This window comes from Zingiber officinale, chromosome 9B (genome assembly GCF_018446385.1).
Source record: "Zingiber officinale cultivar Zhangliang chromosome 9B, Zo_v1.1, whole genome shotgun sequence".
In the NCBI taxonomy this organism is placed as follows: domain Eukaryota; kingdom Viridiplantae; phylum Streptophyta; class Magnoliopsida; order Zingiberales; family Zingiberaceae; genus Zingiber; species Zingiber officinale.
Genome location: NC_056003.1, coordinates 38,728,750 through 38,744,967, shown reverse-complemented (window position 1 = coordinate 38,744,967; position 16,218 = coordinate 38,728,750). Strand labels below are relative to the sequence as shown.

General features: G+C 40.2%; 2 protein-coding genes across 4 annotated transcripts; one reads left to right on the top strand and one right to left on the bottom strand.

Annotated features, from left to right (window-relative positions):
* The first annotated feature begins 362 nt into the window (after positions 1-362).
* LOC122024330 (serine/threonine-protein kinase STY13-like) lies at positions 363-3,714 on the top strand. Of its 3 annotated transcripts, none has more exons than XM_042582943.1 (7): positions 363-576; positions 905-1,271; positions 1,719-1,840; positions 2,028-2,236; positions 2,321-2,495; positions 2,952-3,086; positions 3,226-3,714. In XM_042582943.1, exons 2-7 carry the CDS (start codon positions 953-955, stop codon positions 3,430-3,432), a joined length of 1,167 nt encoding a protein of 388 aa, XP_042438877.1. In that variant the 5' UTR covers positions 363-576; positions 905-952; the 3' UTR covers positions 3,433-3,714. The 3 variants fall into 3 exon arrangements, with proteins under 3 accessions (XP_042438877.1, XP_042438876.1, XP_042438875.1); XM_042582942.1 differs by having other exon boundaries at positions 895-1,271; XM_042582941.1 differs by lacking the exon at positions 363-576 and adding an exon at positions 605-765 and having other exon boundaries at positions 895-1,271.
* An 8,501-nt stretch (positions 3,715-12,215) lies between these two features.
* On the bottom strand, positions 12,216-14,409 carry LOC122022947. The gene is made up of 5 exons (XM_042581050.1): positions 14,334-14,409; positions 13,846-13,957; positions 13,778-13,784; positions 13,559-13,656; positions 12,216-13,320 (listed from the first exon to the last, which is right to left on the bottom strand). Exons 1-5 carry the CDS (start codon positions 14,407-14,409, stop codon positions 12,216-12,218), a joined length of 1,398 nt encoding a protein of 465 aa, XP_042436984.1.
* Between the last annotated feature and the right edge of the window lie 1,809 nt (positions 14,410-16,218).

Sequence of the window (16,218 nt, the reverse complement as noted above, 5' to 3'; positions counted from 1 at the left end):
GTGAGAATTCAGTAAGAATAAACTATGCTAAAGGCCTCCTCCATCGCAACAAGGTCGACCAAACACATGTCAAATTGCTCTAGAGATGACAGCACTGCGGTTATGCGCATTAAATCGTTCTTCAACCTTCGTTTCAAATAACCTCAAATCGAAAAAGGCATCGTGGAGATTTCAATAGAGCAAACCTTTAGAGAAGAAATGATACTAAAATTAAGGGATGTTTTGTATTTATTTTATAAACTATGGGATAAAACATTGTAATTGTTTTGCAGCTGCATAAGAGCAACTTAAAAATGTAAATAAATTAGGGGTCAAAATAAAATTTTGCCAGGGAGGAAAGATTAGGGTTAATTCAGTAAGTAATTCGGCCACGCGCGACCGGTCTACTCTGTCGTTGGCGGAAGGCGTAGCACTGTCGCCAATCTCTCTCTGTCGCGCGTTGCGGTGACGCCGCTGGTGATGCCAATCTCTCTTTCTTCTGAAGTAAAGAAAGTAGGCCTGAATGGAATGGATGCCTTTGGATTTGGGGTCGGTGTTGGACGCAGGCAAGCAACACAATTGGACGCGTCCGAGGAGGTGAGACTCTGGATCGGTCAACGAATTCGGCGGCGCCTACCCCAGTCCTTTTTGCTTCCTCGTCTCTTATTTTTAGCGTTTATTGCCTCTTTGGATTGCCTGCCGTGGTTTTATTCATTGGCTGGCCTTTTGCTTGTTCCTCGCGATCGTGCGGGTGGCCTGTTGAGGGTTTCTCACCGTTATCGGATTGTAAAGATCGTTTTTTTTTCTTCTTCTTTTGACTTCTTTGGCTTTTTCTTTGATAAAGTTGGGATTTTTTAGGGTTGTGTATTTTTTTGATTCCTCATCGGTTTGCTTATTGATGTCGTGCCTTTAAAGGGTATTACAGAAAACAGATCGGATATAGCGAAGGGTTTCAACCTTGCGGACGTTGGGCATGAGTTCCGTGAGTGGAGAGAAAGAGGAGGGCTCCCTGGAAGTGAATGATGATGCAGGAAAGCGATCGAAACTGAAGGGGTTTGACAGCTTTGGGAGCAATGATATGTTCTTCAGAGCTGACAAGATTGATTTGAAGAGTTTGGATATCCAATTGGAGAAGCAAATCAACAAGGCATGGAGCAAAGGAAAAGATGATTCCAAAAGGCCTAAGGAGGGATGGGAGATTGATCTGTCGAAGCTGGAAATCCGCTATGTCATCGCTCAAGGAACATATGGAACTGTGTATCGAGGAACTTATGATGGCCAGGACGTTGCAGGTATTGTTCTTTGACCTTTGCTGACAAAAAATTGGGTGTCTAAACTTCTGTTGCTTGGTTTGAATAGTGTAAGCCCATTGTTATGCATGCTGGCAATTTTGATAGTGCTACTTCTTTCTTGATCCTTATCAGCTGCTTTGTATAATTAGAATCACCTACCATTTAAGATCCTTTGTCTTTATATCGCAGTATGGCAAACGTAAACTTGCTTTTCTAATTTAAACAATATTGATATTTAGTTAGGAAAAAATATTATGCTAGAGCTTATTAGGAACTAAAGTGTGTGCAATTATTGGCAGCAGAAACCACAAAACTCATGTGAAATAAGAAAGCTATTTCATTTCGACCTCAAATTGGTTATATTCCTAATATCCCTTGCCAAGTATATACTCCTTTTATCCATAACAATGGTTGCTAAAATCATAACAATAATTTTCGTATTCATAGTGAAAGTGTTGGACTGGGGTGAAGATGGTATGGCTGCAGAGGCTGAAACTGCTGCTCTTAGGGCATCATTTCAGCAGGAAGTTACAGTTTGGCATAAACTTGGCCATCCAAATGTTACAAAGGTACCAGTTTTCATATCTTCATAATGTCGAGCTTTTACATGCTTATTTTTAGTCTCTTTTGACTGTACTATCAAAGTTCCAAGTTACCTTGAAGGAAACATGCTTTGTGTATGAAGTTTTGGTATTAAATGAAATGTTCTTGTTTCACGCTTAAAAAATTTGTTTATGAGCAAGATCTTTCTTGCAGTTTGTTGGGGCATCAATGGGAACAACTGATCTTAAAATTCCTACGAAGAATTCCACAAGTGTCAGTGATTTTTCACATCCAACTCGAGCCTGTTGTGTTGTTGTTGAGTATCTTCCAGGAGGTACACTGAAGCAATATTTAATCAAGAATAGGCGAAAAAAACTCCCCTTCAAGATTGTGGTTCAGCTTGCATTAGATCTATCCAGAGGGTTGTCAAAACTGATCTTTTTTCCATAGAAGTTGTCCATTTGTGTTTAACCATCATGCTAAGGAAGATAACATCTTTTTTGCAGATTAAGCTATTTACACTCGCAGAAAATTGTGCATCGGGATGTCAAAACCGAGAACATGCTACTGGATGCCCACAGGAATCTCAAAATTGCTGATTTTGGGGTTGCTCGTGTTGAGGCTCAAAATCCAAAAGATATGACTGGCGAAACGGGTACCCTTGGGTATATGGCTCCAGAGGTACTTTTTGCTGACACAGTAAAGTTGAATACTTTTGCAGTCTATTTACTTGGAAAGATAGATATTGAGACAAGATACAAACTGAGGGAAGAAAGTATCGAAACATTATTTACTTGGGAAGATAAGAAATTATAAATTTAGATATTACGAATTTGATGAATGACCATTTCTGAACTTATTATATTTGAATAATGAATAAACTAGAAAGAATAAAGTCAATTTATTTATTTGAATTCAAGAAGGTGACTTGATGAAAATGCAATCATAACCAGGAGTCAAATAGAAGAAATGCAAAAGAAAAAAATAGTTCCAACCTATAAAAAATAAAAGACCAGAATTAAAGGAGAAGGGATCCATTGTCAAATTTTGGAGAGGGGAACAAAGTCACTTTTTTCCACTTATGGGAAGAAACTTGGGTATTTTATCAGTTTAATAAACCCTATTTTACTTATGCAGGTTCTCAACGGTAAGCCTTACAACCATAAGTGTGATGTATACAGCTTTGGCATTTGTTTATGGGAGATCTACTGCTGTGACATGCCATATCCTGATCTAAGCTTTGCTGAAGTCTCCTCTGCTGTTGTTCGGCATGTATGCTAATCCAACATTTCAGTTCTTCATAAATCTCTAATTTCTTATCAGTATATCTATCACACTTGGACTTCTGAAACTGAAGTGAAAACTTAGTTATTGAATAAATGCTTTGATATTCTTCAATATTGCATTGCAGAACCTACGACCAAATGTACCTCGGTGTTGTCCAAGCGCAATGGCTAGCATCATGCGCAGGTGTTGGGATGCCAATGCAGATAGAAGGCCTGACATGGATGAGATTGTGCGGCTTTTAGAGGCTCTGGACACCAGCAAAGGTGGTGGAATGATCCCTGATGACCAACTAAATGGTTGCTACTGCTTCATTCCTAAACGCGGTCCATAGATGCTTTCCTTGTGCATTTAGCTTAAAACTTAGCAAACAGCAAGCAGCTTCAGAATGTCACCGTTCTACACTGCTTAAGGAGTTTTGGTGTGTTCTTTTGTGCCTCAGTCCAGTGGTTGTGAAAAGTTCCATGCATGGTTTTGTTTCTTTAAAGTTGTTTGCTACTTTTAACCTAAAGAAAAAAAAAGTTGATTGTTGTTACTCGAATAAACAGAGGACAGGAAGGAAACAAAAGAGTTGTCAAACAAATAATTTCTCAGTGGTATTGCTATTCAAACTTGATATGATATTGTCACCTTTTTCCTAGTGCAAGCACAAGGAATTGGTTGGTTTTAGTGGTTTCATTTTTTTTTCTTTTTACACTATAATCGATAAAGAATTGGTCGTTGTTATTGTATGTTATAATAGATAATTCTGATTGAATACGATTAAATATGAGTTTCATCTCTGGACCTCTTTGAATCATCATATTAGCATTTCTTTCATTTTAATGTCACATTTTCACTCCATTTATATTTGCTTCTAATTGTTTGTGTACACTTTGAATTAACATTTTTCAGTTGAGTGTTTGAATTAGTAAAAGACTTTTATAGTCGTCTCTTTAGTCCCTAGTCAACCATTCAATCCTACACGAAGTTGTAATTTGGTAGCATCTAAAATACAATTTAATAGCATGTAGCATATGATCTCTGCGACATAACTTATGGGGCCGAGATAAAGGTATCCCTTTGCGAGGAAATGATCTTCACAAGATAGAATGTAGGAGGGAAAGAAGGTAAAAGGACTAAGACAAAAGGGGAAGGAAGTGAAAAGAGGAGAAAAAGCTTGTTTACACGAGGAAAAGAAAATAAGGGAAAAATTCAAATTACAAAATAGCCCTCTTCTTCAACCTCGCACCGTCTTCATCATAAGCATGCTACTGATTTAACCAAAATTCAAGTTCTAGATTTGGGCATTCAGATCGGTGCAAGCTAACTGGATTTGTGGTTTCTCCTCACTTTCATCTAACAAAATCACCATTTCTGTTGGACATCAGTAGCTACAGCAATGGCTTTGTGCAGCTCTGATGGAAGATCACCTAGCCTGTCGGCGCAATGAGTACATGCTCAATGACTCCACTTCCATGGAAAGTTTTGCTTCTTTCTCGGTCAACTTTAAGAAACCTTTGGAGACCCTAAAATAAATGTCTGCAAGATGAATAGAGGAGGCATCGCCGGCGAGCTACTCCAACCGAAGAGAAGCAAAGGACATTAACAATATGATGGTAGAGAACTCCTATGGTAGGATACAATTGTTCTATTTACTCATGCTCTTGTAATGCTCGCAACAAGTATTTTTGATGTTTGCATAGCTCTAATGAAACTGTCTACATGATAATTCAAGCTTTTGGTAACTCTCCAAACAATCTTTGGAGAATTTTCCAGAGGGAGCCCGAGAAGGAAATGAACAAATGAAAAAAAATGTGGGGAAAGGTGCTTCTACAAGTTATATAATAAAAAAATTACTAAAGAGAATACCAGCATAAATATAAAATAGGAACCGAGATATTTTGAGGTAAATTTAAAATAACTACAAATCTTATAGAAACAAACCATGTATCCAATCACACTGTTACCATGTGAGGTTAGGCGCCATTAATTCTTCAACAAAATACCAAAATAATCTCTCAGTTAAACAGTAGGGATGGTCAAAAAAAGTCATTTAAGTACATCCATCAGATCTTCCTTTTCTCCCCTCAATCCCTGCATTTGACACTTCAATTTGATATCCACTCTCAGTGGTACTCAACCACAAGAATAGCCTCACATTTCATGCCATCACTGTGGGAAGCAACCTAGTATGGTTGGCAAGGCTTCATTGTGCAGGGGATGGTAGCCATCGTCACTGTCAGCATAATTGGCATCTCCCACTGTAAGGAGGAATCATAAGATGAGAAAAGTTCAAAATAAAGAGGAATCATAAGATGAGAAAAGTTCAAAATAAAGAATCAGTTGTATCAGAAGTGTGAATTGTATTGAATCAAACCAATTATTGATAAAGACGACTCAGTTCGACTCACCCATATGGTTCAATCTATTTTGGGTGTGACTCAAAATGAATTGTGTTAATCAAATTGCAACTAATATGATTCTGATAACTATAGTGTAGATTGGTTTGGCAAAGTAATTCAAAATGAAAATGAAGAGGAAACTTGACATTTGACTGCAGTCAATTGGATAGGCCATTTGTTCACAAAGTAATTATATGTTCCACAGCTCTCAGAGCCTTACAAGATCCATAAAAAGTAAACTATAAGAGAAAACTTGAAGGAAACAGTTGAGTTCAAAACTATTTTAGTTTGAAAAAACATGGTTTTAAGGATAAAGAACCACAAAAACTTAAAAGGAGTAAGGGATAGCAAAGTTGTTTAGAAAAAAAATCCATGCATTGGATTTTAGGAGGACTATGATGAAGATGACGACACTCACACCACTTGACCTTTGACTTGATGACACTGTCTCGTCTCTCTTTTGACCTGGAGGTAACCTTGTTTTACCTTTGACAAGTTGACCACGTGAAACCTCCTTCGTTGGATCCGGAAATAGTGACTTAATCTGATCCGAAGCTGTTAACCCGACCCTATAGCTTGAATTGCCGCTTCATCTACTGTCTTCGTCCACGCTTCGTCTTCCTCACGCCTGGCGACGCCAGCGATGGAAGTCCTCAGCCGCCCAGGTCTGCGCTACGAAATTTTGGCCAGTTGCTGTTTCAAGTTGGTGGTTCGTGTTGTGGTGTGGATGTGTGCTTGGATGTATTTCTTTTGTTATCAATTTGGTAGTGCTCACTGTGGTTTCCTCGTGCAACCTTGTAAGCTTGAGCTTCTGATGAAATCTGATGACCAACCTAACCTCCGTGTCCCATCCTTTCAGCAGCTAACTCCCGCGAGCTTCCACCTCAACTTGCGCTCATGCTTTCTGTTAGAATCTGTCACCGTTTTATGTTGAATATAGTGATATATGTTTAGTCCCACATTGGAAAGAACAATGATATTTGATAGGCTTATTAAGGAATGTGCATCATTTATGTTGTATTTGATTGGTGACCAAGTGAAACATGTTATATATATTAAAATGGGCATTTTGGGGCACGTGGGTCGTGGGATTCAAAGAGAACATGACCTCAACTTAGAATATTACTTTTAATTTTCGTGGGGCACGTATAAACGAAAATTACCTATTAGGTGATGCAGCCTAAGCTACATATTTACATTAAACTTAGGTGTTGCTATATATTTAGATTAATACTTTTATTTTTCGTTACACAGGCATAAACAAAAATTACCTATTAAGTGATGCTACATATTTACATTATTTTTTTTATTATTAATATAAACGACAATTTATTTTAGAAACTAAGGCATCAACTAAAATTGGAGGATAACCCAAACTTTGACACAGTATTCTAAAAACAAGTAGGAAAAAAATATTTTCTCTATTAACAATCAATATAACAATCGATAACTATCCTTGACACAGTATTCTGTATTCTCTGGTCTCAGTAGAAGAAAATTTACACTAAAAAAAATTATTTCATACTATATTCACTGTTGTACTGCTGGTAGCAATCAGTATTCTGTATTTGGTAACCATCTCCAAGCACATTACTTTGATGTTGTGTTGCTGCGGCTGAGGCAGCAGAGCTTGCGGTGTGGCAACAAGATGCTGAGAAATTGTCCCTGACACAGTATTTCAGTAAAAGAAAATTTACACGAAGTAAATTTTTTTCATGCTATATTCACTGCCACTGACCATCTCCATCTCCATCTCCAAGCACATTATTTAGATGCTGATTCAGGGGATGGAACAAGGTACCAAGAAAGGGGAGAGGGTGGAACAAACTACCAAGAAGGGGGAGGGGTGGAACAGGACCATAAGCATACGGTCCAATAAGTACTGGTATTTGAGGGGGAGGGAGGGGTGGAACAAGAGCTTGATAAGCATGCATTCCATACAATTCAGTAGATACTGGTACTTAGAGGGAGGAGGTGGAACAAGAGTTTGATAAGCATGCATTCCATACAATCCAGTAGATACTGGTACTTGAGGGGGAGAAGGTGGAACAAGAGCTTGATAAGCATGCATTCCATACAATCCAGTAGATACTGGTACTTGAGGAGGAGGGGGTGGAACAAGAGTTTGATAAGCATACATTCCAGCAGGTACTAGTATTTGAGGTGGAGGGGGTGGAACATGATCATATATTCCAGCACGTATTGGTAGATGAGGGGGAGGGGGGTGAAACAGGAGCATATATTCTAGTAGGTACTGGTAGATGAGGGGGAGGGGTGGAACATGAGCTTCATAAGTATACATTCCAACATGTACCGATACTTGAGGGGGTCGAACAGGAGGGGGTGGAACAGGAGCAGCAGGTACTGGTACTGGTGCTTGAGGGGGAGGGGGTCGAACAGGAGGGGGTGGAATAGGAGTAGCATGTACTAGTACTCTAGGGGGAGGGGGTGGAACAGGAATAGCATAAGTATACATTCGAGGATAACAAAATTTGACAGGGTAAAGAACAAGAGGAAAAAAAGATTTTCTCTATTAACAATCAATATAGCAATCGATAACTATCCTTGACAAAGTATTCTGTATTCTCTGGTTACAGTAGAAGAAAATTTACACTAAAAAAAATTATTTCATACTATATTCACTGCTGTGCTGTTGGTAACAATCAGTATTCTGTATTTGGTAACCATCTCTAAGCACATTACTTTGATGTTATGCTGCTGCGGCTGAGGTAGCAGAGCTTGCGGTGTGGCAACAAGATGCTGAGTAATTGTCCCTGACACAGTATTTCAGTAAAAGAAAATTTACACAAAGCAAATTTTTTTCATGCTATATTCACTGCCACTGACCATCTCCATCTCCAAGCACATTACTTATATGCTGATTGAGGGGATGAAACAAGGTACCAAGAAGGGGGAGGGGGTGGAACAAAGTACCAAGAAGGGGGAGGGGGTGGAACATGACCATAAGCATACGGTCCAACAGGTACTGGTACTTGAGGGGGAGGGGGTGGAACAAGAGCTTGATAAGCATGCATTCCATACAATCCAGTAGATACTGGTACTTGAGGGGGAAGAGGTGGAACAAGAGCTTGATAAGCATGCATTCCATACAATCCGGTAGATACTGGTACTTGAGAGAGAGGGGGTGAAACAAGAACTTGATAAGCATGCATTCCATACTATCCGGTAGATACAGATACTTAAGGGGGAGGGGGTGGAACAGGATCATATATTCCAGCACGTACTGGTAGATGAGGGGGAGGGGGTGGAACAAGAGCATATATTCTAGCAGGTACTGGTAGATGAGGAGGAGGGGGTGGAACAGGAGCTTGATAAGTATACATTTCAACATGTACTGATACTTGAGGGGGTGGAACAGGAGGGGGTGGAACAGGAGCAGCAGGTACTGGTACTTGAGGGGGGAGGGGGTCGAACAGGAGGGGGTGGAACAGGAGCAGCAGGTACTAGTACTTGAGGGGGAGGGGATAGAACAAGAGCTTGATAAGTATACATTCCATACAATCCAGTAGATACTAGTACTTGAGGAGGAGGGGATGGAACAAGGTACCAAGAAGGGGGAGGGGGTGGAACAAAGTACCAAGAAGGGGGAGGGGGTGGAACAGGACCATAAACATACGATCCAACAGATATTAGTACTTGAGGAGGAGGGGTGGAACAAGTGCTTGATAAGCATGCATTCTATACAATCCAGTAGATACTATTACATGAGGGGGAGGAGGTGGAATAAGAGCTTGATAAGCATACATTCCAATTCCATACAATTCGGTAGATACTGGTATTTGAGTGGGAGGGGGTGGAACAAGAGCTTAATAAGCATGCATTCCATACAATCCGGTAGATACTGATACCTGAGGGAGAGGGGGTGGAACAAGGGCTTAATAAGCATTCATTCCATACAATCCGGTAGATACTGATACTTGAGGGGGAGGGGGTGGAACAAGAGTTTGATAAACATACATTCCAACAGGTACTAGTTTTTTAGGGGGAGGGGGTGGAACAGGATTATATATTCCAGCAGGTACTGATAGATGGAGGGGGGGGTGAAACAGGAACATATATTCCAGCAGATACTGGTAAATGAGGGGGAGCGGGTGGAATAGGAGTTTGATAAGTATATATTCTAACAGTTGCTGTTACTTGAGGGAGTCGAACCGGAGGGGGTGAAACAGGAGCAGCAGGTACTAGTACTGATACTTGAGGGGAGGGGGTCGAACAGGATGAGGTAGAACAGGAGCAGCAGGTACTAGTATTTGAAAGGGAGGAGGTGGAACAAGAACTTGATAAGTATGCATTCCATATAATCCGGTAGATACTGGTACTTGAGGGGGAGAGGATGGAACAAGGTACCAAGAAGGGGGAGAGGGTGGAACAAAGCACCAAGAAGGGGGAGGGGGTGGAACAGGACCATAAGCATACGGTCCAACAGGTATTGGTACTTGAGGGGTAGGAGGTGGAACAAGAACTTGATAAGCATGCATTCCATACAATTCAGTAGATACTGGTACTTGAGGGTGAGGAGGTGGAACAAGAATTTGATAAGCATGCATTTCATACAATCCGGTAGATACTGGTACTTGAGGGGGAGGGGGTGGAACAAGAGCTAGATAAGTATGTATTTTACACAATCCGGTATATACTGATACTTGAGGGGGAGGGGGTAGAACAAGATTTTGATAAGCATACATTCCAGCAGGTACTAGTATTTGAGGGAAAGAAGGTGGAACAAGATCATATATTCCAGCACGTACTAATAGATGAGGAGAGGGGTGGAATAGGAGCATATATTCCAACAGGTACTAGTAAATGAGGGGGAGAGGGTGGAACAGGAGCTTGATAAATATATATTTCAATATGTACCGATACTTGAGGGTTCGAACAAGAGGGGGTGGAACAGGAGCAGCAGGTACTGGTAGTGGTACTTGACGGGGAGGGGGTCGAACAAGAGTGCGTGGAATAGGAGCAACATGTACTAGTACATGAGGGGGAGAGGATGGAACAAGAGCTTGATAAGTAAACATTCCATACAATCCGTTAGATACTGGTAATTGAGGGGGATGGGATGGAACAAGGTACCAGGAAGGGGGAGGGGGTGGAACAAAGTACCAAGAAGGGGTAGGGGGTGGAACAGGACCATAAGCATATGGTCCAACAGGAACTGATACTTGAGGGGGAGTGGGTGGAACAAGAGCTTTATAAGCATGCATTCCATACAATCCAGTAGATATTGGTACTTGAGGGGGAGTTGGTGGAACAAGAGCTTGATAAGCATGCATTCCATACAATCCAGTAGATACTGGTACTTGAGGGGGAGGAGTGGAACAAGAGCTTGATAAGCATGTATTTCATACAATCCGGTAGATACTGGTACTTGAGGGGATGGGGTGGAACAAGAGGTTGTTAAGCATGCATTCCATACAATTCGGTAGATACTGATACTTGAAGGGTGGGGGTGCAACAAGAGTTTGATAAATATACATTCCAGCAGGTACTAGTATTTGAGGGGGAGAGGGTGAAACAAGATCATATATTTCAGCACGTACTAGTAGATGAGGGGAGGGGGTGGAACAAGAGCATATATTCCAGCAGGTACTGTTAGATGAGGGGGTGGGGGTGGAAAAGGAGCTTGATAAGTATATATTCCAACAGATACCGATACTTGAGGGGGTCGAACAGGAGGGGTGGTACAAGAGCAGCAGGTACTGGTACTTGAGGGGGAGGGGGTCGAACAAGAGGGGGTAGAACAGGAGCAGCAGGTACTAGTACTTGAGGGGAGGGGGTGGAACAAGAGCTTGATAAGTATGCATTCCATACTGGTACTTGAGGGGGAGGGGATGAAACAAGATACCAAGAAGGGGGAGGGGGTGGAACAGGACCATAAGTATACGGTCCAACAGGTACTGGTACTTGAGGAGGAGGGGTGGAACAAGAGCTTGATAAGCATGCATTCCATACAATCCAGTAGATACTGGTACTTGATGGGGAGGGAATAGAACAAAAACTTGATAAGCATGCATTCTATACAATCCGGTAGATACTAATACTTGAGGGGGAGGAGGTAATACAAGAGTTTGATAAACATACATTCCAGCAGGTACTAGTATTTGTGGGGGAGGGGGTGGAACATGATCATATATTCCAACACGTACTGATAGATGAGGGGGAGGGGGTGGAACAGGAGTTTGATGAATATATATATTCCAACATGTACCGATACTTGAGGGGGTCGAACAAGAGGGTGTGGAACAAGAGCAGCAGGTACTGGTAGTGGTACTTGAGGGGGAGGGGGGGTCAAACAGGAGGGGGTGGAACAGGAGCAGCAGGGACTAGTACTTGAGGGGGAGGGGGTGGAACAAGAGTTTGATAAGTATACATTACATACAATCCGATAGATACTGGTACTTGAGGGGGAGGGGATGGAACAAGATACCAAGAAGGGGGAGGGGATGGAACAAGGTACCAAGAAGGGGGAGGGGGTGGAACAAAGTATCAAGAAGGGGGAGGGGTGGAACAGGACCATAAACATACGGTCCAACAGGTACTGGTACTTGAGGGGGAGAGAGTGGAACAAGAGCTTGATAAGCATGCATTCCATACAATCCAGTAGATATTGGTACTTGAAGGGGAGGAGGTGGAACAAGTGCTTGATAAGCATGCATTTCATACAATCCGGTAGATACTGGTACTTGAGGGGGAGGGGTCGAACAAGAGCTTGTTAAGCATAGATTCCATACAATCCGGTAGATACTGATACTTGAGGAGGAGGGGGTGAAACAAGAGTTTGATAAGCATACATTCCAGCAGGTACTAGTATTCGAGGGGGAGGGGGTGGAACATGATCATATATTCCAGCACGTATTGGTAGATAAGGGGGAGGGGGTGGAACAGGAGCATATATTCCAGTAGGTACTGGTTGATGAGGGGAAGAGGGTGGAACAGGAGCTTGATAAGTATATATTTCAACATGTACTGATACTTGAGGGGGTCGAACAGGAGGGGGTGGAACATGAGCAGCAGGTACTGTTACTGGTACTTGAGGGGGAGATGGTTGAACAGGAGGGGGTGGAACAGGAACAGCAGGTACTAGTACTTGAGGGGGAAGGGGTGGAACAAGAGTTTGATAAGTATACATTCCAACAGATACCAATACTTGTGGAGGTCTAACAGGAGGTGGTCTAACAGGAGGGAGTGGAACAGGAACAAGAACAGGAACAGAAGCAAGAGCAGCAGGTACTAGTACTTGGGTAGTTTCACTTGGGTTTTCAGGACTTGCCGTATCTACATCCATGGATGTAGAATTAAGTAAAAATTCATATATTTTGCTTCTGTTTATAGTGACAGTAATATCTTTTTTCTGTAGAGTTTTTCTCTTTGCCTTTTCTGTGTGCATCCATGATCTATGTGTCAGCTCTAAAGAAAACAGTTCACATGCCTTGGCTAAAAGCACCAGTGCATCATCTGAGAACATAACATTCTTATCCGGCTTCATTATCTTCTTTACAATCTTCTTTACACGAATAATTGGTATGCATAGTTTTTGAAAATCTGTAGCATTTCTTATCTTTGCAGTCGGTTGGTAATTATCAGAAATAACCCCTGTATTTTGAATTTGTTGTTCTAATTGCTGCTCTATGGTCTTATCAAAATTAGCTAACAGGGGCATGCTAGTGTCCAATGCAAATGCAGATGATTTGTCTGTTTGCTGCTCCATATTATCACAATCATCAAACTGGTTTGACTTGTCAGTATTGAAATCTATAGCATTTCTTATCTCTGCAGTTGGTTGATAATTATAGTAACAACCCCTGTACTTTGAACCCCTGCAGATTGAATTTGTTGTTCTAATTACTTTATGGTATCAAAATTAGCTAACAGGGAGTCCATATCAAAATCATCTAACAGGTTTGACTTATCAGTAAATGTAGATTGATCCATGGCAGCTAAGCAAGACCTTAGCCCTAAAAGCCCAAAGAAATCAGCAAAGAAATCAGCAAAGTATCAAAATTAGACCCCATATCAAAATTAGCTAACAAGGACTCCATATCAAAATTAGCTAACAGGGACTCCATATCAAAATCATCTAACAGGGACTCAATATCAAAATCATCTAACAGGTTTGACTTATTAGTAAATGTAGATTGCTTAAGACCTTTGCCCTAAAAGCTCAAAGAAATCAGCAAAGTATCAAAATTAGCTAACAGGGACTCCATATCAAAATCATCTAACAGGTTTGACTTATCAGTAAATGCACATTGATCCATGGCAGCTAAGCAAGACCTTAGCCCTAAAAGCTCAAAGAAATCAGCAAAGTAATCATATTAGACTACATATCAAAATTAGCTAACAGGGACTCCATATCAAAATCATCTAACAGGGACTCCATATCAAAATCATCTAACAGGTTTGACTTATCAGTAAATGCACATTGATCCATGGCAGCTAAGCAAGACCTTAGCTCTAAAAGCCCAAAGAAATCAGCAAAGAAATCAACAATCAGTATTGAACAAAAAAATCAGCAAAGTATCAAGATTAGACTACATATCAAAATTAGTAAACAGAGACTACATATCAAAATCATCTAACAGGGATAGGGCTGGAAAAAAATATCGAAATACCGAAATACCGAAAAATCATATCGAAAAAATATCGTAATACCGAAATTTTTGGTATACCAAAAAATTCAGTACGGTATCATACCGTACCGAATTTGTCGGTAACGGTAACAGTAACGATTTAAAATATTTCATTATACCGAAATACCGAGTAACTATAGATTAAATGATTAATTTAGATTCCCCTAAAAACCTAAACCAAACCCTAAACGACCACAAACCATGTTCTCTCCTTGCGCCGTCGGCGCACACGTCGCGACTCGTGAGTCTTTCCTTCCACAGTCGACCACCGCACATAGTCGCCGGAGAAGATGCACAACAACTTAGAAACTTCTTCTCCAACCCTAATATTTTTTTCCCTTCATTGAATCTAAAGAAATCTAATCACCGAGCTCTATTCTGAGAGCTATGCTTGCGCAAATTCTTGTACGATATTCCGGTGGGTTTTAACTTTTGTTTCTTTGGTGGATTTATGATATTTTTAGTAGGGACTGAAGCCTATATGCTTCCCCTATTTTTCCAGCTAGCATTTAATTATTTCTGGCAAGATTTCGACGAGTCTCCGGCGAGCCACCAACCTGGGACCACCAGCTGCTGGTTTAATATTCAATCTTGCATATTTGGGTCCGAAATCCCAACTCTTGTTCTTATATGATCACTGTCCTTCATTACAAGAGAATTATTTTTTATATATTATATGTAATATATATAACTTCGGTATGACGGTATTTTACCGATACCGTACCGACATTTCGGTATACTCAAATTCGGTATACCGAAATTTCGGTACGGTATCGGTATCTTTTCTTAAAATATCAATTTTTTCGGTACGATATACAGTATTTAATTTTGGTTACAGTATACCGTACCGACCCAAGCCTGAACAGGGACTCCATATCAAAATCATCTAACAGGTTTGACTTATCAGTAAATATACATTGATCCATGACAGCTAAGCAAGACCTTAGCCTTAAAAACCCAAAGATATCAGTAAAGAAATCAGCATAGAAATCAGCAATTAGTATTGAGCAAAAAAATTAGCAAAGTATCAAGATTAAACTACATATCAAAATTAGCTAACAAGGACTCCATATCAAAATCATCTAATAGGGACTCCATATCAAAATCATCTAACAGATTTGACTTATCAGTAAATGTACATTGATCCATGGCAGCTAAGCAAGACCTTAGCCCTAAAAGTCCAAAGAAATCAGCAAAGAAATCAGCAATCAGTATTGAGCAAAGAAATCAGCAAAGTAATCATATTAGACAACATATCAAAATTAGCTAACAGGGACTCCATATCAAAATCATCTAACAGGGACTCCATATCAAAATCATCTAACATGTTTGACTTATCAGTAAATGTACATTGATCCATGGCAGCTAAGCAAGACCTTAGCCCTAAAAGCCCAAAGAAATCAGCAAAGAAATCAGCAATCAGTATTGAACAAAAAAATCAGCAAAGTATCAAGATTAGACTACATATCAAAATTAGTTAACAGGGACTACATATCAAAATCATCTAACAGGGATAGGGCTGAAAAAATATATCGAAATACCGAAATACCGAAAAATCGTACCGAAAAAATATCGTAATACCGAAATTTTCGGTATACCAAAAAATTCAGTACGGTATCATACCGTACCGAATTTGTCGGTAACGGTAACGATTTAAAATATTTCATTATCTTCTTTAGAATCTTCTTTACACGAGTAATTGGTATGTATAGTTTTTGAAAATTTGTAGTATTTCTTATCTCTGTAGTCGGTTGGTTATTATCTGAAACAACCCCTGTACTTTGAATTTGTTGTTCTAATTGCTGCTCTATGGTCGTATCAAAATTAGCTAACAGGGGCATGCCAGTGTCCAATGCAAATGCAGATGGTTGGTCTGTTTGCTGCTCCATATTATCTCAATCATCAAACTGGTTTGACTTGTCAGTATTGAAATCTGTAGCATTTCTTATCTCTGCAGTTGGTTGGTAATTATCAGAAACAACACCTGTACTTTGAACCCCTACAGATTGAATTTGTTGTTCTAATTGCTTTATGGTATCAAAATTAGCTAACAGAGACTCTATATCAAAATCATCTAACAGGTTT